The 22,902-nt window shown below is 36.4% G+C and overlaps 4 protein-coding genes across 7 annotated transcripts; 3 read left to right on the forward strand and 1 right to left on the reverse strand.

Annotated features, from left to right (window-relative positions):
• The first annotated feature begins 213 nt into the window (after positions 1 to 213).
• On the forward strand, positions 214 to 1,668 carry LOC130985473 (protein E6-like). The gene has a single exon (XM_057908460.1). The coding sequence runs from the start codon at positions 498 to 500 to the stop codon at positions 1,422 to 1,424; it is 927 nt and encodes a 308-aa protein (XP_057764443.1). The 5' UTR covers positions 214 to 497; the 3' UTR covers positions 1,425 to 1,668.
• A 12,885-nt stretch (positions 1,669 to 14,553) lies between these two features.
• LOC130985474 (uncharacterized) lies at positions 14,554 to 15,606 on the forward strand. Its single transcript, XM_057908461.1, has 3 exons — positions 14,554 to 15,000; positions 15,078 to 15,230; positions 15,300 to 15,606. Exons 1-3 carry the CDS (start codon positions 14,956 to 14,958, stop codon positions 15,540 to 15,542), a joined length of 441 nt encoding a protein of 146 aa, XP_057764444.1. The 5' UTR covers positions 14,554 to 14,955; the 3' UTR covers positions 15,543 to 15,606.
• A 505-nt stretch (positions 15,607 to 16,111) lies between these two features.
• Positions 16,112 to 19,678, forward strand: LOC130985475 (protein NUCLEAR FUSION DEFECTIVE 6, mitochondrial-like). Of its 4 annotated transcripts, none has more exons than XM_057908462.1 (3): positions 16,112 to 16,411; positions 16,510 to 16,634; positions 18,625 to 19,300. In XM_057908462.1, exons 1-3 carry the CDS (start codon positions 16,272 to 16,274, stop codon positions 18,642 to 18,644), a joined length of 285 nt encoding a protein of 94 aa, XP_057764445.1. In that variant the 5' UTR covers positions 16,112 to 16,271; the 3' UTR covers positions 18,645 to 19,300. The 4 variants fall into 4 exon arrangements, with proteins under 4 accessions (XP_057764445.1, XP_057764448.1, XP_057764446.1 ...); XM_057908465.1 differs by lacking the exon at positions 18,625 to 19,300 and adding an exon at positions 19,309 to 19,678 and having other exon boundaries at positions 16,152 to 16,411; XM_057908463.1 differs by having other exon boundaries at positions 16,152 to 16,411; positions 17,147 to 19,300.
• A 519-nt stretch (positions 19,679 to 20,197) lies between these two features.
• Positions 20,198 to 22,081, reverse strand: LOC130985476 (uncharacterized protein At4g28440-like). Its single transcript, XM_057908467.1, has 2 exons — positions 21,589 to 22,081; positions 20,198 to 20,670 (listed from the first exon to the last, which is right to left on the reverse strand). The coding sequence occupies exons 1-2, from the start codon at positions 21,866 to 21,868 to the stop codon at positions 20,477 to 20,479; spliced, it is 474 nt and encodes a 157-aa protein (XP_057764450.1). The 5' UTR covers positions 21,869 to 22,081; the 3' UTR covers positions 20,198 to 20,476.
• Positions 22,082 to 22,902: the final 821 nt, after the last annotated feature.

Below are 22,902 nucleotides of genomic sequence, written 5' to 3' on the forward strand. Positions count from 1 at the left end.
TTCTTTTTTGGAAAATTAGTTGGTTATATATGTAGATTAACATTATCAGTAAACTATTGATACATTAAGCAGGGTTGTGTATCCTTATAATAATGAAACGTGAAGCTTTTGTGGAATGCTTGTTTCATACATTACCATCCATTGTACGTTATATTTTCTCCATAAAAGTTGAATTTATTGATTGCGCCCATATTTACTGTGGGAAGTGCTCACAGGAGCAGATATAATAATAAATTAATATTCACTACAGAGGAAATTATGGAAATAAATACGCGCACAAAACGCAATTAAATAAGTCTTATTTGTGCTATAATGACCTAATCCTCTCCCATTTCCACCAAATCGGTTGAAATTTTAAAAGTTCATAACACACTCACTCACTCACTCACTCACACACTCACAAAGGCAGAGGCAGAGCTTCCCATCTATAAAAACACAAACCACACCAAGTTCACAACACTATACACTCTCTCTCTTTCTCTCTCTCTCATCCTGCAATGGCTTCCCCCGCCATGAAACTCTCCCTCTTCCTCCTCCTCACCCTCTTCTCCTCTCTGCATAGCCATGCAAGAGACAGCCAGTTCTTCAACAAAATCCCCAGCACCACCAACAACGTTGCTGTCCCCAACAACAAAGAAGCTTCCACCAATCAGCAAGAGCCCAATTTCCTCCCGGAAAACGAGAACAGCTACGGCCTCTACGGCCACGAGTCCGGCCAAAACCCTCCCTCCACCGCCGCCGCCACCACCACCACCACCCCCGCCGCCGAATTCAAACAACCCGTCAACAAATACCTCCCCAAGAACTACAACCCGGTGGCCTACGTCACCCATCCCGAATCTGACGTAAACCAAGGCACCGCCGCCTTCCCCGAGGAAAGCAGCTTCAGCGCCACCCATCCCGACAACGACAACAACAGAAACAATTATTACAGCGGCGCGCAGAATTACTACAACAACAACCAGCAGCAGCAAGAGGAGGATACCGAGTTCAGAAGCTACCCCGCCGCCGCCAACAACGGAGACAACGCCGCCGGCAACTTCTACTACAATGGCGGGAGCAGCTTCAACAGCCAGCCGCAGGGGCAGAGCGAGGGCGCCGCCACCTTCAGCAACGGCCGCAACTCCTTCCAGCCGCAGGGGCAGAGCGAGGGCGCTGCCACCTTCAGCAGCCGTCGCAACTCCTTCCAGCCTCAAGGAATGAGCGACACGCGCTACTTGGAAAACGGCAAGTATTACTACGACCTTAACTCCGAGAAATACAGCAGCAATCACCCCTACGAGACCTTGCGAGGCGCTCGCCCCCAAAATGAATTCAACAACAGAAACTTCTACGGAAACAATGCGTATGAGTTCAACGGCGACAACTCCATGGGAGGATACCAGAACAGGGAAGAGTTCCAGGATGACGAAAACATGCCTTGAAGAACAAGATGATACTTATTTATTTTAATTTACAGTCTCCATTGATGCTTTTTAATGGTGTTTTTAAATTATGGTTTTTAGTGAAAACCAAACCACAGATTTTATTTCAAGTTGCTTTTTTTGCGGCTAGTGTTTTCTACTTCTATAGTTGAATTTCGTGGTGAAATATGAAATGTTGAAATAATTTGTATATTAAACGCCCTATATTGGAGAAGTGGAAATTAATGTGTGTTTTTTTATTTTATTTTAGTATTATTATATTGACTGGCGTGGTTAACTATGATCGCTGACACAACTTTTTTAAAGGTTATAGACATACCAGAGAAAGTGTAATGATTTGATTGTTAATTTAAGGTTAAAGTAAATCTTGTCATAGATCAAGGGAGGTTATAATGTTTGTCCTTCGAGTTGAATGATTTTTGTCATTTTTTAAGATCTGAAGCAAACGGGACCGATAATTGTCACAATTACAATTCAAAATAATAGATAGGTGATAGAGAATTTCAAAATATGTGGTCGCATTAGTTTTTGTTTTTGCACTTGATACTTGGTTCTTTTCCCAACATCCAAAATGATTTTTGTTGGTAGCTTACTTTTATTTTAAAATAATGGTGTTATTATTAATATTTCTATTTTATTTTTATTTTTATTTTTGTAGGGGGGAAATGTGATTGTCATTTGAGTGAGAAAGAGAGTGAGTTACCCAATCGCTTTTAAAAGTAAAAGTATTGTTGGGTACTTTTCTTTTTTGCTTTGTTCCCTTCTTTTAATTGAAATATAATTCATTGGAGAAATTTTAACATCTTAGTGCCTATATATTTGATTTTAATTTTTAACATTATATTATGTTCTCCTAATAGTGTAACTTATATTCCAAGAGGTCACTCTAAATTTGACAAATATAACTATGTACTTAAATTTAGATTCATCGGATACGTACAAACTTGATATTTTATTTATCAGGTAGTAATTAAATACTATTAAAATTATCAATAAATCTATGCAGCCACATTGTGGCCACCCACACACTAATATAATAAAGATAATTTTAATTTATTTAATTTATTTTTTAAATAAAAATAGGATTTAGTTATTTTATTATATTCTCTACATTGTACTTATTTTTTTAAATTTTTTTTGCATTTTTAAATTTTAATTTATTTTTTAATAAAAATAAAAAAGTTACCAAAAAATTGCAAAAAAATAACTATAATGTAGAGAATATGATAAAATAATTAAATCTTATTCTTATTCTAAAATTATATACTCCTCTTTAGAGCACTCCCAGCAGAAATCTCAAAATTATGGTCTTATATTCCTCCCTAAAGCTTCCCTATTTAATTTTAGGATCTCGATTTTATAAATGCATATACCAAATCTCCTATTTTCTACATAAAAACAATAATTATGTGTGGGCCCTACTAATTATAAGCTTAAAATAAATTTAGGGTGGGTGTAAATTTAAGATTGAATTTAGGTAGGTGTAAAATTTTTTGTGGGCCCATCTAATTTAGGGGATCTGTTGCATGCATTTTTTATCTCATTTTCAATTGTTTTAACCTAAATTTAGAGTTAGTGATGCATTTAGGTGATCTGCTGGGAGTGCTCTTAGGTAACGCAAGTGAAAATATAGTATTTAATACTTTTACATTGTCGATGTAAATTATGAGAGGTGGATTTCATTTCATAGTGACATAAATAGACGAAGCAAGTTGGGAAATGGGAGAGTTTATGAAATTCTTATATAGTTATGAATTTTTGAACGTCGCCGGAGTGGAATGGGCACTTGAATGTGGAGTGCCCATTATTCCAAGGCTTCGTGACAAGGAAATTTATTTACCAAAATTTAATGATGGCAATCCAAAAATAGCCCATTACCCAAAGCAATTCCTTTTTACTATTTTTTCCTTTTTAATTCTATATTGAATAAGCTACTAAAAAAAGTGTCAAAGTTAATCAAAGATGCCGGTCCAATTCTCCCGCTGATGACGGCCAACTGACCAATCTTTATTCATTCACTTTTAAAGATTGCTCCATTTTTCTTTTTCTTTTTTTCTTTTTTTACCTTTCTTTTAACTATTTTGAGAGAAAGATATGAGTTGCTCAGGCTTAAGCTTCAAGGTTCCAATTGATTTTCTGACTTTACTTACTTTTCTTTTAATTTTTAAAACTGCATACTTAGATTAATTATCTAGCTTTAAAGAAGAAAATGATTGCAAAATCCCGGAAACACATTTTTCACACATTTATGTACTAAAAATCTAAAATCTCCAGCCTCATTCTCATGATCTATCAAAAATCCTGGACTTTTGACTTTCTTAAAATTCTCATATTTTGCTTTCATCAAAAAAGAAAAATAAATAAACATTACGAAGTAAAAGAAAAGAAAAGAAAGGTGTTGGATGTCGTATTAATATTTAAGGCATATATTAGTCTTAGTTTTTTTTTTTTATCTTACAATGGAGGCCCATTCAGTCTCAGTGCGTCACGAGAGTTGTAGTATAAAATGGAGAAGATTGTAAATTGTAATGATGCTAGGTGGGGGCAAAATGGTCAAAACGGAAGGATCAAGTTGTGACACTGCTGTAATTAATCATAGCTTCCATTAATCTTATGGATTGCCGACTTCGCATAATCACTTTGCTAAGTACGGCTCTACTGTTAATTTACCATTTCAGTCTCTGACAAGAATCCTAACAAATCTCATTTTCTATACTTCTCTACTTCAAAATCCCAATTCCGGTGTGTTCTTAATCATTAACACATTCTTGAATTCACGTATCCAAATAAATATGTATATATATTTGGTTTTTATTTATATTGCATATCTTGTTGCTGTCCAAGAAATCTGATCAGTTTGGATTTAGTTCGACTCAATCTATCTAAGACAAGTACATCAATTTTAGTTGATATTATAATACTTTTTAATTCAATGTTTACTTTGAGTGATAGAATTAATAGATTGATAAAACATAGTAATAATGGGTATTTTTTTTTGATAAATTTATAATATTAGATAAAGAAATTAAATGACCGCGCCACAAGACTCGAACCCAAGATTTTTGACCTTAGGCATTAACTCCTTACCGTTTGACCAAATAAATATGTAATAATGAGTATTTGAAAGAGAAGATGGTTGACACTTCTCTCTAAGAGGAATGTATATGTTATTATAATATTGTTGAGGATTGGATTCATTGGAAGTGAAACGATTTAAACTAAACTGAGTACCCATATTCATGAGTGACAAAGCAGAAAGAATATTTTTCTGTCAAATTCTAACCACAGCCAAATGTTTCGAGTGCATACAAAATATATATCTTCCATGCTTCAAAATATTTAAGGTCACAGGCTACTTGGATTTATTTTTTATTTATAAATTACAAGCTATATTTTGTTTTTTTTAAGGAAGAGTTCAATATTTGGAGGAAAATTTCATTTTCTGTTGCGTTGGCGGGATAATGTACAGCTACTAATTCGGCTTGTTTGGGTGGTCCGAATTCCCGGTCTCCATCCATCATTTTGTTTAATACTCATATACCGATAAGGTTCATAATTTCCACATTCAAAAAAAAAAAAAAAACATAATTTCTCATGAATCTAAGCCACGTGGAATATGCATGATATCAATCAATCAATATGTTGATATTCTACCAACTCATATTTAATTTTTTATATAAAAGGAGTAGTTTTGTATTGGGGTACATGTTAACAATTATTTGTTGGGCTCAACATACTGGGCCTGAACGTGGGAGATGAATGGGCTTATAGAAAAACTTGGGGGGAGGGGTATTGTTACTTGCAATTGCTTGAAATGAATTATATACTCCTTCAATCCCCCAAATAACTTAATAGGAGGGAGAGACACAAATTTTAAGATAAAATTATTGAGTATATTGAAAATAGTAAAAAAAATCTTATAATTAATTTTGAAAGTGATAAAAATATGTCCTAATTAGTATTGAGGGTGGTGAAAAAGTGAAAAATAAAAATAAATAGAGTACTATAAGTGGTGGGATAGTGTTCCAAAATGAATAAAAAAATTATTTGGGAGACGCCTTGACAATAAAAAATAGGAAGTTATTTTAGTGATAGAGGAAGTATAATCCATTTATTTGACAAAATATTTCCATTTTAATGTATACAATACAAAAACTTATAGGAAGACTCCCTAGGCTCCAGCTACTAATTTAATCGCAGTCAAGCATAACATGCGGATACGTTTCATGCAAAAATATGTTGAAATACAAACTTACGAAATCTTACATTCACTGCAAATTAATATGGAAAATGTAAATTCGATTATATATATTCAAATGTACGGTAGACATTCTGTATAATCATCGATTGCTGCAACTTCTCATAATTATGGGACCAATGACTTGATTCAATGGACTAAATAATTAGGTGATGAAAGAGATCGAACCGCGAAGAATATGAAAAGTAAAAATTCAACCAATAGAGTGCATTACACATTAATGAGTTGGGTAAAATGAATTTGTGGTGGAAGTTCTCACAAACTGATGGATCACTGACTTTTCAGCTTACTCGATAATTAAGTATTCGTTTTGGTAAAAAAAAATGAAGAAATATATAATCTAGAAACAATTTTTTAGATGTGGATAAATAACAAACCGACACCCTTTATTTTTACGATATATGGTCCATTTGAATTTGAATTTGAATTTATAGCTTTAATGGTAGTTTTTGATAGTTTAGATATAAGGTCATAAATTTAGCCCAATTTTCGTAACTGATTTCCTATTTTTTGGGATATGATTTATCATTCAATTAATTTTATAGTATTTCTAACTTTCATAACTGACTGGTTGACTTGACTCATAATTTTATGAGATTAATTTTTATTTTCTTAACTATAAAAAATAACCTGACATTTATATTACAAGTAGCCACATACAATGAGCAATGCAATGATTCCACAAATGAATATATCACTTATTAATCACAAATGCACTATTAATAAACTATATTCTAATATGTCGACATTCTACATATATCAATCATTTTATATTATTTTTATGATCATAGTACATTAAATATTATTAGTGTTAATAGGGAAAAATGCCCCCTTCTTATAAAAACTTGTAAAATTGCCCATTTTTGTTTATGAAAGTGGGCAATTTTACAAGTTTTTATAAGGATGTGGGCATTTTTGCAAATGTCCCATATTATTATATAGGGAAAAGGTGCAAATTGGCCCCCGAAGTAGTAGCCCCTATAGCGTATAACCCCTCTTACTCACTGTGTGTGCAACTAAACCCCTGAACTCTGAGAAAATGGTGCAAATTCCCATCTCTGACTAACGGCTGTTAACGGCGTTAGGTCAGAGGGGAAAATTTGCACCCTTTTCTCGGAGTTCAGGGGTTTAGTTGCACACACAGTGACTAAAGGGGGTTTTACGCTATAGGGGCTATTACTTCAGGGGCTAATCTTCACCTTTTCCCTTTTTTAATTAACTCTCATCTCTCTCACTCAGCCATCTTTCTCTCTCGGCCACTGCACCGCCGCTAACGGTGGTTGAATCAACAAGTTGTAGGATCATCTTTTATCAGCAACACAAACGATTAATCCATCAAATCGACATTATATAGAAATAGCGAAAATAAGTAGGTTATGATCGTTACATTGTGAGAGGCGTCAAATTTGGCGATGGCGCCGACGCCTTGCCAAACATCACAAACTCGCGAAGCTTCGAGGCGGCAAGCTTACTTCTGCGGCGTGATTTGGGGGCGACCTTCGCACTGTCTTTTGTTGAAGCAAAGCACAGAGGACGACTGCAAGTTTGAGAGAGAGCAGCCAGTGGTGATGGAGAGCGTGCGCAGCGCTCTTCGTTCGAGATTCGAGCGGTGGAGGCACGCCGGTGCTAAGGTTCTATCCTTCGTCCTCTTTAGAGGAGAATCGAGCAGGAGACGGCTCTCCGGCCGGGTGCGGCTGCACTGGAGCCATGGATTGGTTGCTTGCTGGCCTTTTAGCAGCGGTGGCGGTGATTTCACCATATTTGAGAGAAAGAGGCGACTCCTCATCGAGAAAAGCTGGGGCTCGCGATCTATTACAGATTGAGATAGAGAGCATGTGGTGGGTGTCATTGGCAGTAGGCGGCCGGTTTGCCGAATATCGCGGCGGCGATTTCGGACTGAAGGGGGAATTAGGGCTCGCCCTTGACGTTGAGCGTGTGCAGCCGAGAAAGCTCCGGGGTTTAGGGCCCAGGAGAGAGGGAAAGGGGCGGCGCCCTCGGCCAGCCTCGCCGGAGCTTAAATCAGCGGTGGCGGCGATCAGATTTTGGAGAGAAGGGCTTCCTGTTTTTTTGTGCGTGACTTTTGAGAGAAAAGAGAGATGAAAGATAATTTAAAAAAAAAAGAAAGGAAAATGTGCAGATTAGCCCTTGAAGTAGTAGCCCCTGTAGCGTAAAACCCCCCTTAGTCACTGTGTGTGCAACTAAACCCCTGAACTCCGAGAAAATGGTGCAAATTCCCACCTCTGATCACCTAACGTCGTTAACAGCCGTTAGTCAGATGGGGGAATTTGCACCCTTTTCTTGGAGTTCAGGGGTTTAATTGCACATACAGTGAGTAAGAGGGGTTATACGCTATAGGGGCTACTACTTCGGGGGCCAATCTGCACATTTTCCCTATTATATAAATTATTTCTTTAATTAATTCAATTTGACTAAATTAAGTTAGTGATGCATTTCAAGTTATATCAATTTCAACCATTTCCATTAATTAAATGTTAATTTTTGGAATACTGTTCGACGAATTTTTTTGATTTTTGGGATTTTTTGAAATTTTGGGATTTTATCAGTATTTTCAAGTTTTGTATTGTATTTTTTCCATGTGCCTATATATATATATATGTCATTTTGTTGACCTATTAGACACCTATCTTCACCTCTTTTCTCCCGCTTTTCTTAATTTTTGAGTTTTACATTTAGAATTTCATAGCTTAGGTTTATTTTTCCTGCAAGATTCAAGTTGTCATTCAACGTTCATTCCGGATTTTATATAATTCAGTTTTTATTATTGCTTTCTTTTCAATTATGTTCATGCTTTTATTTTATGATGTTTGGCTAATTCTTTTATTTGAACCTAGGGTTTGTACATAGTTTATAGAATATATGTATTTGATTTATTGATATCAATTTACCATCTAGCTTGTGATTCATGATTCCTGGTGTTTGGTTTCTTGTGTATTACATAATCAATAATTTACATGTCTAACTGTTCTGTTTGAGTCTTGAATGTGATAATTGTTCAGCCAATTCAGGAATGCATGATATATATAGTTTTACATTGAGACTTGGATATGATCAGTGGCTATAGGAAGCTATTATTTGTGTGCTATTGTGAGTTAATTTATTATTTTGAGACTTGAATTGTATGATGAATTTATTAATTTACTTTCATAGTTGTTCGTTAGAGAAGATTATGAATAATATAGCGATCTTTCATCGGGGCTTGATTAAATTGGTAATTGAATCAATATGTTGAATTCATATATTTAATTAATGATATTACATACATCCCTAGGGTCAGATTTTTTTTATTATTTGAGTTTTTTTTTCCTGTTTTTATTTGCTTTGTTTTGATTTTAGTTTTATTTCATCCATATTTTTATGTTTGCCTGAATATTGTTAATTAGATTTTTATTATGATTACTTAGAGTGTTTTCGATTATCAGTCTCTGAGGATACGATACTCGGTTATTGTTATACTTCAATCACACCGTGTTAGTTGCAGTATTTTTGTATCTAATAAAATAGTGATCATACAATAATAATAGTTCTTATTTTTTTTACCTGATTTGGGAGAGCAGCACAGCGCTGGCTCCAACAATACTTCATTGATTGAACACAAAGAAGACACAGTTCAACCAGACCAGAGGGAGTAGCTGATGAGGAGTAGAATATACATCGGCATAATACTTTAATTGTTGATATGTATTTTCATATGTATATTGTCGGAGCAGGTGAGAATTAGTCAATGAGGCTCGATTCCAAGAAGATAAAGGCCAACGTTGTCAAAGAAGTCAGCGTTGTCAAATAAGGTGGTGTTGTCAAATCACCCGGTGTTGTCAAAAAAGGCGACGTTGTCAAATATGACGGTGTTGGCTAATTATAAGGAGACAATGCAACAACCGTGAGCCAAGCCAAACCAATGATACCTCAGCCTTGACAATCAAGTATCGTTGGGAAGATAGCGACACCCGACAAAAGCTAATCAATTAGTTTTGTTATTAGTGCGCTCCAAAAAGTAGTTAGTTAGGCACCATGCAATGCAGTGTACGTGAGTATTCATGAAATTTACGTTTGTACCCCTTTGTATCTGCACTATAAATAGTTCATCGTAGTCATTCTAAAGGGAGAGGGATATAATTTTAACTTGGAAAGAAAGATTTCTGGATGTGTTCTTATTTTCCGACATTTTGAGTTCTTCATCTTCTTCTGTTTATTTTCCGATCATTCACACTCAGGTTAAAACTCTATTTTCCCATAAATCCTAAAAATATGTTGGATGTTAACCCATCAAATAGCGTCGTCCAAGATTCACAATTGACTTTAACATCGACATCTCATCTTAATATCTGCTTAATTTGAACAGATTTTTTTTAAATAAATGACGACATTGAGATGATGTGGCCACAATGAATTTTTAAGCGTCCTATTGGTCCACAATCGGCATTCCGACGCGCCACATCAGTTCAATTTGGGAGAAACTCGATTTTGTGTTAAAATTACAACAATTAATAAATTAATATATTTTTTGACAGTTTATAAAATTTATGTTAAAAATCAAAATTGATCTAAAATTAATATATTTATGCGCTAATATTTTTTTGAAATAATAAATATCTTTTTAATTTGAAAAATGAATAAAAACGACCATTATCCCTAGGGCTGGTAATCGGTCCGGTTCGGTTATAACCGAACCGGTTCACCGGTTAACCGGAACCGTTTAACAGTCAAAACAATAACCGAAAACCGAACCGGTTTTCAGTCCGGTTAACCGACTAACCGGTCCGGTTAAAACCGGACCGGTTAGTCGGTTAACCGATTAACCGGTTAATTTCAACAAAACCCTAGACTGCAGCAAGTTTTTTCCAAAGTTTTAGCAGCAACAGCCGCTGCCTTTCCCGTCAGCCCGCCACCGCCGCCGGAGTCCGCGACGTACAAGACTTCACGCGGCCTCGCCGGACGGATCCTGCTGGTCATCGTCGCTGCGTTGGCGTCCAAGCCCGAGTCGAAGAGAGGCGCTTCAGAGGAGGAAGCAGCGGCGTGTTCGCTCGAAGCCATACGCGGCCTCGCTGGACAGATCTCGCGCGGTCTCACCGCCATCTCGCCGTTGCCTCCCGTGCGCGCGGCCAAGCCTGCCCTGGCGGGATTGTAACAGAGGTGCAGCAGGTGAACGGCGAGATCGTCGGCCCTCTGCGGGTCCGACCGCGCGATTCGGACGCTGCCTCATAATTGATACGGACGCGACGCAATCGGCGGCAGATGGTCGGGCGCTGCACACCGGCGAGCACCGAGCCACCATCTCCTCCATCATGGTGGTTGGCCTAGATCGGGCGAAGATGGTGTCGAACCAAGTTCAGGCTGTTCAGCAAGTCCTAGACATTAATTTGGAATTTGGAAAAGGAAAACAATCTTGAATTTGGAAAAGGAAAACAATCTTGGAATTTGGAAAACAATTGAATCGAGGGGGGTCCTTTCGGATTCACTTCCAGATATTACTTGGGAGTACAGCTGTATTGTTGCAAAAGGGAAGCCAAATTTACCTTACTACCCTAGACTAAATTAATTAATTAATTTATTACTAAACCGGTTAATTCGGTTTAACCGGTTAACCGACCGGTTAAACCGATTAACCGATTAACAGAAAATATACTAACCGATAATCGAACCGAACCGGTAAAAACCGGTTATCGGTTAACCGATAACCGGTTTTTTCGGTTCGGTTTCGGTTTTAACCGGATAACCGGAACCGTTTTACCAGCCCTAATTATCCCTGTTGAACAGAGCTAGTAGTATTAAGTAAAGTGGCGATCACATCATGAGCGAAACACGCACCCCACACAAAGTTAAGAGATTCAACCACCTTCCTAGGGAGGGGCAATCTAGTCACTGAATCAATAGAAGTTCGGAGCGGTAATAACAATTTGTAATATAAAAAATATAACCAGACTTACTGGAGTGCTCAACAGTTGATGTTACTGAGATCAAGTCAATAATATCAATTCTGGGGATAATTAAATTTGGAGTTGGCGTCGGATTAGATTCGATGATGTTACCAGGGCCGGTCCTGATAAAAATAGGGCCCGGGGCGAACTAGAAAAAATGGGCCCTTTATTTTTTATAATAAAAATACAATATGACAAATATATATAAATAAATAAACTTTTTTTTATTATACAAAATAATTTCTTTGAGATTTTTGACTTGCAAAGTCATTTATAATCTCATTTGTTTCTAGCATTTCTAAAACATCTTTTTCAATAGACAAAATTGCTAAACATCTTTCAACTCCCACTAGCCACTGCAATTGAACAAAATTTCTGTTACATAAAAAGAATATAATTTATTAATTTACTAAATAGAATCAACAATCATTCATATAAAATAAACATTGCAATTAGAATTGAATATAAAGCTTTTTTTATATATATACAGTTCATATACACATATCAAATATATGGCCTATTATAATAGCCTATGCTAAACGCCTAAGAATCATTAGCCATTTATCTATTACGGAGTATATTTTAAACTTTACCGCAAAGAATCATTCAAATGCAATTAGTGATTTTAATTCTAACATTTAGAATCATTCAGTTTCGAAAATCAAATATTTCAACAGAAAATTAAATTGTACTAAACTGAAAAAGTGGAAATCAAAATTGATTATTGCCTTCAGCCTTCCTTTCAATTTGATCTCAATTTTCCAATACAGATGATCACTCACTTGATTATAGATGAAGATTTTCAGTATGTAGATTGCAAGGAATTGATAAAATTGTGGTTTGTAGATTGAAGAATATTCTGAATATATAGTTCATTGTTAACGGTAGAAAATTTTTGGGAAAAGATTTCTGGGATTAATTTGGGCGGCTGACTGTTTGCAGAAAAGAGGAAAAGAGGAAAAGATGAAAAGATTAGGGGTGAACGGTACAATCCCATAATTATATCTACCGAATCTGATCTGCTAAATAATCTTTAAAGTTGTTTTATTTATTTTAAAAGAGTATTAATAATTATGATATTTTGAGCCCTAATTAATTAAATGGATACAATATTCTTGGGCCCAATTAAGAACATATCAATATACAATTATATTTGTGTTAATATATAAATATAGCCACTTTCATATAGTAAAATTAAATTTTGGCCTATGAAATAAAAACATAAAAAATTGGCCAGTTTTTGTGTAAAAGTACAAAATTACCCCTCACTTTAAAATTTAAAAAAATGGCCAGTCAAAAATACTCCCTCACTTCTCTCGCTCGCTCTCTCTCTCTCTACGCTCTCTCTCTACGCTCTCTCACTTCTCTCTCTCTCTCTCTCCCTTCCTCCTTCTTTCTCTCCTCCGGCGAAGTGCCGCCGCCGCGGCCTCGTCGTCTTCGCCCTAGCAGCGCCGAAAATGACGCCGCCCATTCAGATTCAGGATGTTGCAGATCTAGGGTTCAAGGCAGTGGTAGATCTAGGGTTTCAGACGGCTTGGGGCTTGAAATCCGAGGCGGCCGTGGTTGCGGTGGCTTGAAATCCAACAATAAGGAAGAAGGGCGCGGTGGCAGGTGTGGCTTCGCCTGCCGCTGTCGTCGCCGGAGTTCAAAGAAAAGAGGAAGGCGCTGGCGTTGGTGTGTGTGGTTGTGTGCCTGGGTGTCTGTGTATGTGTCTGTTCTGGAGTGAAAGATAGGAAGAGAGGGTGTGAGCGGCCAGTGACGGTCACAATTAGCGGAGAAGAAAGAGCAGGGGGGGAGTGTCGTGTGAGAGAGAGGGAGATGATTATGGAATCTTGTTTAGTCACAGTCCACCACCTCTGGATCTTCAATTTTTATTTTTGTTCTTGGGTTTGTGATATAGTTATGGGATCATGTTTTTGGTTTTGAGATATGATATTGAATCTTGTTTAGTCACTTTTCTGGTTTCGATTTATGTTACGAGATTTCAATTTTCTGGTTTCAATTTTCACAACATTAATATGTTCTTGGTGTTGTATAGTAATTTGATTGAGCTGTATAATTATTTTTTTTATGTTCTTAAATTCACAACCAAATTTATGAATTCACAGCTTAATGTTTTTGAATTCACGACCAAATCTATGAATTCACAACTTAATATTCTTGAATTCACAACCAGATCTATTAATTCAAAATTAAAACTCGAATTCACAATCAAAATAAATTCTAATTTTAGTTGTGAATTCAAACTTTAAAAACTCAAATTCACAACTACTTGAATTCACAACCAAAATAAATTCTAGTTGTGAATTAAATTTTAATTGTGAATTCGATTGGTTGTTAATTCACAATCAAAAAATTCTGATTGTGAATTAATTTTTGGTTGTGAATTCACAACCAAAAAATTCTGGTTGTGAATTCACAATTGATTGTGAATTGTGGGATTTGTGAATTCACAAATAAAAAATTCTGGTTGTGAATTCGATTGATTGTGAATTGTGAATTCACAACCAGTGTGAATTCACAACCAAATTTTTTGGTTGTGAATTCACACTGGTTGTGAATTGCGGGATTTTTTAAAGGGTTGATGCAAAGTGGACATTTTTTTAATTTTTAATGTGAAGGGTATTTTGGTAACACTGGCCATTTTTTTATGTTTTTATCTTAGTGGACAATTTTTAAGTTTACTATTTCAAAGTGGCTATTTTCAAAATCCACTCATTATATTTTTATTTAAATCGGACCTAAAATATAACATATATATTAAAGGTATATAATTTTTTTGGGGCCCTCAAAAATCATGGGCCCTGGGCGGTCGCCTATGCTCGCCCATGCCCAGGGCCGGCCCTGGATGTTACAATAAGTAATAGGATAAAGCTTCTAAAACTGATTAAAAATAAAATTACAATTGAAAAAAGTTAACTACTAGCCCCTCACCAAATAATTAGTCGGATGGTGAACTGATGCTACGAAGTTAACAACCAATTTCTGAATCATAAATAAACTGCAATCCAACAACATACTTCAATGTACCGTAATTAACAATCAAATCTCATACAACTTTTCTATTTACATGATCCAATACTTCCGATAGAGAATCGAGAATTTGTTTTAACCCAAGCTTTGATTGAAACTGGCCTCTTTGACCAACACATCAAACAGCCTCAAATGCTATATCGGATACTGCACATAAAAATAAAAATAGTCTTAACGCAAGTTCCGACAAACTAATAAAGAGTTCTTACCTTCCCCTAGGCGGGGCCCTACCCGGCCCTCATTCTTTGTAAAATAAAGAAGCAGATAGATTTCCCCACCCTTTGCAGTTTTGGATCATGAGCTCATGATCACTCTCACCGCAACGCCGAACGCCGTCGTCGCCATGGAGGTTTGTGTTGTGTATACAATGATGAATCGCTTGTATTGTATAGATTCTATGATATTAATAACAACTTATCTGGATAGGGCAATGGATGGCCGCTCGGCCTCGGAAACATCAACTCCAGGATCACGGCGCCCGGCGCCTCAGAGCCGGTGGCGCCGCCGCCGCAACCCCGCCTCCGCCAACGCCAAATCTCGAGCTTCTCATCGCTCTCGTCCTCTGATCTGGATACCGAGGTACGATCGCAGTTATGTATATTTGGTTGTTTAATTTGCGAAATTGGAGTTTGATGTGATGAATTGCAGTCGACAGCATCGTTTTTCCCGGACCAAAGCGTGCAGCTGGGAAGGTTGATCGGAATGAGGCCAATTGGCGGCAATAAGATGCAGAGAGAGAAAGAGGGGAATGTAGGCGGTGAGGGGTGTCATCGTGGGGGCCACAGCCCCCGATGTGGAGCACTTGATTCTCAGGGATTCTGTACTCCGCTGCTGCACCACGTGATTGCGAGGATTTTTCGAAGGCCCAAGCACACACTGCTTTCTCAATAATACTCCTATTTTAATGTACACCAACTAATAATTCATTCTTACTTTTCATTTTTATGTGTCTCTATTTCTTTTGTCGATCTCCGTCATCACCTTTACTGCCTTTTGCCGAGTAATTCATTATTTTCTTTACTTCAACACAATTTATCGGGTCTACTACTTTGCGGATAAGACAATTATTAATCATGATAAGACAATAACTCGTCTGAACAATTTTGACATTGGAAATAAAATAAATTAATCGTAAAGGTCACTCGAACAATAGTATACATTCTGATATACACACATATATATTATGTTCATCTGATATACATTCTCATGAACACGTGTTTGTGTATTTGTAATAGAATAATATTGACACGTTCTTGGTAATTCGATTCTCAAAATATTGAGATTATAATGAAACTCCATTTTGCTAAATATAAAATACTTTAAATAGTAGTAGAAACGTTAGTTTGGTTTGGCAAGAAGATTTTATTTTACAACTGGGCTGAAGACTTTCACCTCAATTTGGGCCCTAAGGAATACTTTTATTTGGGCTGAACACTGATAACACTGTTGCTTAGCTTTTTTTTTTAAGATAATAATCGAAACAGAAAGAAAAGACACTGTTGAGCTCAATAAGTCTGGGCCAGCGCTAAAACCCCCATTAAGCCCTACCTCTGTAGACTGTAGTCTGTAATCGGCGCCTGAGATCCGCATAACAGTTTCGCTACACTTCCGCATTTTGTCATGGCCTCCTTCGCCGCCAGGTCTGTCTTGCGCTCCGCCCGAAGCTCCGCCGCCAGAATCTCCGTCGGCGTCAAGCCGAGGACTTCTCCATCTCCATTTCGCGTCCCATCCCAAAATCCGCTCTCCGCTCGCATTTTCAGGTAATCTGCGTTGATTGAGTTCGACTTCCTGCTTATGTGATTCCAAACGGAGTTCTCTATCGCGACGATTTGGTGTCTGAGATGCGCTTTTGCGCTAGGTCGCCCGTGGAGATGAGCTGTGTTAGCTTGGCTTCGATGTTGCCGTACCACACTGCGACTGCCTCGGCGGTGCTTACCTCGATGCTTTCCGTTGCTCCTCGTACCCACGCTTGGACTATCGAGGGTAAATTCTTCGTTTTCCTCTTCGCACCTCTCTCTGGAAATATATCGATGTCTTCTGTTTTAACTCTGAATATGTGTGATATTTGTTAATCGAATAGCACCGATTACGGTATGATTTGTTATGTGTTGATGTGTGTTTGATTACTTTGTTCGCGATTCATATAGCTTGTGCTTTGTATGTGTGCTTATGTTTCCCAAATAGGATGGTCGATCAGTTTGATTTGGCGGCTATTTCATTAAGTTTTTAATATTAGGTTCAAATCGGTTTTCTTGTGACCGATAACCCTCATTGCACTTTGCTAATTGCTACTTTCTGAATAAGGTAGATAGTGCTTTTCTGGCTCAATAATAAGTAACTTGAGTAAGAGATGCAATTTACTAAATCTATTAGATTTGACGTTATTTTTGACACAAGCCTCTTATTTTTCATATACATCAATACATGCATTATTTTATTTGAGGTCTAGCACAAAGCTCTCAAAATGAAAGAGGTGTATTGTTTTAATCTTGTAGGGCAAGAAAGGACTAGATGAAGGTCATGAAAAGAAGGTGACGGGATTTTATTCTTTATCTGATGAAAACAATGTAGAATGTCATGTCTACCAATTGATAGACGAGGTAGTCAACCCTATATCTGTATACAATTTCCTTAATTATAGTTTTATAAAAGGCCCCATCTATGTAGCCCTTCCAGTCAGGTGTAGGGAGCTATTAGAGAAAGAAAAAAGAGAGAAAAGAAACTTTGAAATTAACCTTAGTTTGCAATCTCAGATGCTGTTTTCCTGAGTTGGACCTGTGACTCTGGGTGAAATATGAGTAACCTGTCTTTATTGCCCCAATGCGTAACTTAATAATCACAAGTTGATTGAGTGGCAAGGATTCCACTGCATTTGGTTTCGAGTTCTGAATTTCTCAAGTGTTCAGTTGAAATTTTGTACTATTAAGTAATTTGAGTCAAGAAGATAGTCCTTTATGCTTGAGTTTTGTGGGATTTGTGGCAGAAATTTTCCAGAAACTGCTAGTGTATGTCACTGTGGTAGAATTGTTAGTATGGGTTTTGATAGATTTGCTTTAGCTGCAGTTTATAATAGTACAAGAAATCAGATCGCTCACAATTATCTTGCCACCATATGAAGCAGGGATCTGGCTTTTGCAACTCAAACAATGCAAATTTTACTGAACCATGGCTGAGTTGTTCAGTGGAATTGGAAACTTTGTCAGAAATACTGGTTTTTTTAGACATGGATTTATTCTCTTTTATTCTTTCCCACCGTTAGGAAATATATATACAAAATTCATGAGCTATCACATTAAAATATCATCAATTGCTCTAAACTAGAATATGGGTGTTGGTGGGAGGTCTTCCATGCTTAACATAGATGTCAGTTTCCTTGTGAAATAGTACCGAGCAATAATGTTGGCCTAATTTTCATGTCTTTTTTTCTTCGGAATACATTTTACTAGAGTGTTCCCAATTGTTGTAAGTTGGAAATCTTGATGCATAACTTTCTGATACGTGTAATCCAAAGTTGTAATCTGCAGGACTAGGGCGTTTTATTGATCACCTGCTGATGGATTATAGGTTTAATAGTCCCTCGTCTTCTGTCATGTTGGTTCTCCATAATACTTCTGCTTGATGTTTTAGTTTATCCATTTTTGATCTTTTGTCGTGCCCCTCATGTTACATAACTGAATGCAACATGCATAATGAAGTTATAAAATCTTGAAACATGTAACACCTTCATTATATTGAGTACTGAAATTAACAAATCAGGCATACTCTACGATACTTTGTTTTATGCCGGAAATGTTTGGTTTTTTTCATGAACATTTTGGCTTTACTTAATTATTGAATAATGGGAATCACAACTTAGTCATAAGATGAACACATCACATTTATGAGAATCTATCTTCGAGTTTTACTTATTTGGCTAAATTAATGCTTATTTAGCCGTATAAATACCATGCTAATAATATGTTTTATTCATCAGCTTGCAACGAGGGGGTATGATGACTGTTGGATGGTCCTGCAAAGTATTATTCGCATGTGCACTAGGACAATGTCTGATAAATAGAGTCGTGAATGAGCTCAGCACAAGAGATCACCAATTTTTTTGGATTCTTTTTGTGTTTTACTAGACTATCATGGGGAGATAAGAGTTGCTTGTTGATTTGTTATAGTGGGTAGAAATCTGAATTATTTTAAATTGTGGCATCTATTCCTTGAGATGTGGTAATTGTTACTATTATATACATCATGCTCCAGGTGCAAAATTGTTTTGTTTATTCAGGAGGGAATCCTTGCTATACTATTTGTATACCGTGAATTATGCACAACCTGATCATATTTTTTCTTAAGCCCAAACACTTTACAGACTACAATGTGCATGACCTGCTATCTGTTTGATCATGACCTTTTGACTTGGGCTTCTTTTTCTTTCTAGGGTTGTGATAACTGCTCATCGGCTGATATTCGGATTGAAGATATTCCAAATTGTGTCAATTAGTTTATGTTGAAGTTGTATTATCTCAAAAAACTAAATAATTAACTAGCATATTGGGATCATAAACTTATTTTTGTCTTTCTTTTTTATTGAATTCTCAGGCATGTATCAAAAATTCTTGTTCATTTCAACTATTGGCTATAAGAAATTTTGTTTTTCTTTATTGTGTAGATGGATGATTGTTAGAATGTGGCCACCCTCAAGAGACATTTTTTGAGCTTTATCCCGATTGGAGTCTGATTGTTGAGCTTTTGTTTATAGCTCTTTGATGTAGGTTCTGCCATTCAAATAATTACATTACCTCCTGATAGTTGGCAATCAGGAATGTAATTCACAGGATACCATGTGGACTTTTGAACTTCTTTTCTTGTAGTTTCTATATTAGTGGCTAAATCATATGTTTTAAGCGCAATTTTTTGGGTAATGTGGTTTTAGTAGATGATAGATTTATTGTACTAGCTAGTGCTTGTTGTAGTCATGCAATATAGAAACAGTAATATCAAGAATGTGGAAATAAATCATTGTTCTCGTTGTGGCTACAGAACACTGCTAATTGCTTAAATTTGTCACTGTTCTCTTTGTTGGATGATTAAAGCGCAAGTCGAATTATCCATCGCTGGTTCAATCATGCAAAATAAAGTAGCAACTTATAAAAAGGGGATATTTTTCTCATTTATTAAAGAAATGGGATAAATATTCTATACGCATTATTGATAGCATAACAAGGTTTGTCATTAGGTTATTTGCTCAAAATGTTTCTCTTATCTGCATTATGACGAGCGATCAATTCTCAAGACGAAAAATGATCATATACCATTCAACCGCCACCAAATTAACCACAGTTCTTTATCTTTATAACTACGAGTAGCACCAGAATGGGGGCAGAATATGAGAGGATCATATACCCTATGTTAACAGTTTATTTATGATCCCATTCATGAAATTATTGACAATGATGAATGGCTACTTGAAACACCACCCACATTTACATTCATCACAATGGCTCGAAGGTAGTCTAGTCGATTTCAAACACGAACTGTAAAGCTAAATCAGTAAGAAAGATGTGTAACTCCGAGCTGAGATAATGATCAATATGGCTGACTACATATGCTGCTGACAAGCAAATCTATCAATAGACAAAATTCTAACAGAGATGTGCTACAAATCAAGGTCCATCTTTTTACACATCAACCATTAAAACCAAGCTAACTTAGTCCTACACGATAATTACTTTAATGGAGAGAAACAAAAAAACAAAAACTAATCGGAGAAATCAGTATACCAGATCGAAGCCATAAAGTAAAATTGAACCCCAACATGGACTAAACGGCGTGCGTGTTCAAGATTCTTCCACAACATTAACCAACTCATACTCCACTAGGGATAAATTGTTGTCCTCTTTGACCACAAACTTTTCTGGTTCAGCAACCTCAATACGGCCCCACTTATCGACGGCCAGCCTCATTGATCCCTTGAACATGTCTATTTTTGCATTTCGGAGTACCACTGTGTTACCTGGCTTCATCATCTCAACTGCAAGTTCAGAAAAGCTTTTCATCAACAAATACACATTCATCTTTAATTCATACCACAGGTAAACAAACTAAAAGACTAAATTGCAATTCAAAGAAAGCCTCAACATGCACCTCAGATTGTATATAATATCCATATCATCATATGCAAACCAGTATGCTTCCAGAACATGTTTGATCATGCCTCAACACAAGCCAAAAATTGTGAGGAGCAAGACCCAAAAATTAAAATGTACGGGGTCTCAAGCTCATTGTAAATTTGTAACTGCACCAGATAAATGACACATACAAACGTATAATACCCGAGGGCAAAGGTCTTGGGCTCAAGTACTCGCGGAGCGGTCTTTATGTTTATTATTGCAATTATAAATTATCAAAACCCAAAAATAAAATGTGTCAAAATTAATGTTCCATAATCTAGGTATTTTAAGGCTTCCACCAAGCCACGCAGACAGAAATAGTAGAGCACATCCTCGTGAGAATCTGTAGAAATTTCAATTTGACAAGATTTTGGAAATTGGGGTACATTCAGAAAGAATTTTAAGAAATGATCTCACATGGGGATGAAGGACATTCAGTTTTGATATAGGTAGCTTAAAATGAAGTCACCACCACGTTGAATCATTTTAAAGCATAAAAATGCATGACAAAGTTATGAATAGGAGAGAAATATAAATAGAAATAAACGAGCAACAGAGGTCTGGATAAATCGGCCAGTGAAAATGCATAACACGAACATATCACACCAATTTTCAAATGAGAACCACTTTCAGCCCTTCTTAAATGTGGAGTTTTTTATTGTTCCACACTGGCCTTTAAACTAAATAAATTAAACTTCCATTTAACATTTTCATACCAAAAACAGGAAATTTATTTCTAAACAAAAACAATACAAGATAGAGAGAAAGTAACGCCATACCCTGGTCATTGCGGGCGGTGAAGAGGATCGTTCCGGTGTCGTCGCCAACCAGGCATTCCGCGATTTTCGTGTTCTGATTTTGAGGCCCACGAAACGTCGGATTGCGCGGCTTCTTGTTGAGAACGGTGTTGGCAGTCACTACTTTCACAGTTAGCGTGTGCCCATTCGTTCCCGGCTTCAAGCTGTCGACTTTTACGAACACCGGCTTCCGCAGCCCCGGCTTCTTAGCGGCGGCGGCGCCATCTTGCTGCGGCGTTGTCGATGCGGATTTGGTTTCCATAAGCGGGGACAGAAATGACGCTAGGGAACAGACGGAAGAAGAAATTGTATGAGTTTTTGGGTTTTAGATGATTCGGTTTGGGCCAGTGGTTAGATGAGAAACCCTAACCCTAAATTCGCGATTCGAATTGGGGGCTAGTCTTGGTAATTTTATTTATTTTAGCAATTTTATTTACTTCGGAAAAGGTCGTTGACTACATCTCAGTTTTTAATCTACTAGTAGTATATTGTAGGTCAGAACCGATCACCTACCCACCGTGGGCATGCATAATGTGCCCACCATGATGTGGCAATTATAATTATAGTAAGATAATTTTAATTAGAGTAAGATTTATTAGTTATCTTTCCTAATTAAAATTGCCACATCAATGGTGGGCACGTTATGCTTGCCCACGGTGGGTAGGTGATCGGTTCTGTATTGTAGGTATCTACATTAATCAATATTATAAGATATAATTAAGTCAAAAAACAAAAATATTACATAAGGTATAATATTTTAATTAATTAACATACATACATACATACATATATGGGATGTTAGCAGGGACGGAGCCAGTAATTAAGTTCGGGGGGCTGAACTTGTACGGACGAGAATTTTTTTTTGGGCATTCTGTATATTTAAGCTATTTTTTTTATTAAAATACGAGCATAATACTAATAATAACGAACAATATTTTCATAGATTATATAATTTTAATATATCACAAAAATTTTTTGGACATTCCGTATATTTAAGACATTTTTTATTAAAAGGCAAGCATAATAATAATAATAACAAACAACATGTTTATAGATTATATATTTTCTATATATTACAAATTAGCATTTCATACATATTAGGCATTTTTTATTAAAAGACAAGTATAATAGTAATAATAACAAACAATATTTCATAGATTATATAGTTTTAAATAACAAAATTATCCTTAAATTAAGTACACATGAGAGAATATAATAACCAAATACTCTTTTATAAAACAAAATTATTTTATACTCCCTCCGTCCCACTAGACTTGGCACTTTTGAGTTGGGCAC

This window comes from Salvia miltiorrhiza, chromosome 5 (genome assembly GCF_028751815.1).
Source record: "Salvia miltiorrhiza cultivar Shanhuang (shh) chromosome 5, IMPLAD_Smil_shh, whole genome shotgun sequence".
NCBI classification, from domain to species: domain Eukaryota; kingdom Viridiplantae; phylum Streptophyta; class Magnoliopsida; order Lamiales; family Lamiaceae; genus Salvia; species Salvia miltiorrhiza.

Excerpts from the sequence above, each read along its gene's own strand:
- LOC130985473 (XM_057908460.1), top strand. The coding sequence starts at position 498 with ATGGCTTCCCCCGCCATGAAACTCTCCCTCTTCCTCCTCCTCACCCTC.
- LOC130985474 (XM_057908461.1), top strand. The coding sequence starts at position 14,956 with ATGATCACTCTCACCGCAACGCCGAACGCCGTCGTCGCCATGGAG. Across the intron at positions 15,001-15,077 it reads ACGCCGTCGTCGCCATGGAG|GGCAATGGATGGCCGCTCGG; the intron begins GTTTGTGTTGTG and ends TTATCTGGATAG. Across the intron at positions 15,231-15,299 it reads CCTCTGATCTGGATACCGAG|TCGACAGCATCGTTTTTCCC; the intron begins GTACGATCGCAG and ends GATGAATTGCAG.
- LOC130985475 (XM_057908462.1), top strand. The coding sequence starts at position 16,272 with ATGGCCTCCTTCGCCGCCAGGTCTGTCTTGCGCTCCGCCCGAAGCTCC. Across the intron at positions 16,412-16,509 it reads CTCTCCGCTCGCATTTTCAG|GTCGCCCGTGGAGATGAGCT; the intron begins GTAATCTGCGTT and ends CTTTTGCGCTAG. Across the intron at positions 16,635-18,624 it reads CCACGCTTGGACTATCGAGG|CTTGCAACGAGGGGGTATGA; the intron begins GTAAATTCTTCG and ends TTTATTCATCAG.
- LOC130985476 (XM_057908467.1), bottom strand. The coding sequence starts at position 21,868 with ATGGAAACCAAATCCGCATCGACAACGCCGCAGCAAGATGGCGCCGCC. Across the intron at positions 20,671-21,588 it reads CACCGCCCGCAATGACCAGG|TTGAGATGATGAAGCCAGGT; the intron begins GTATGGCGTTAC and ends CTGAACTTGCAG.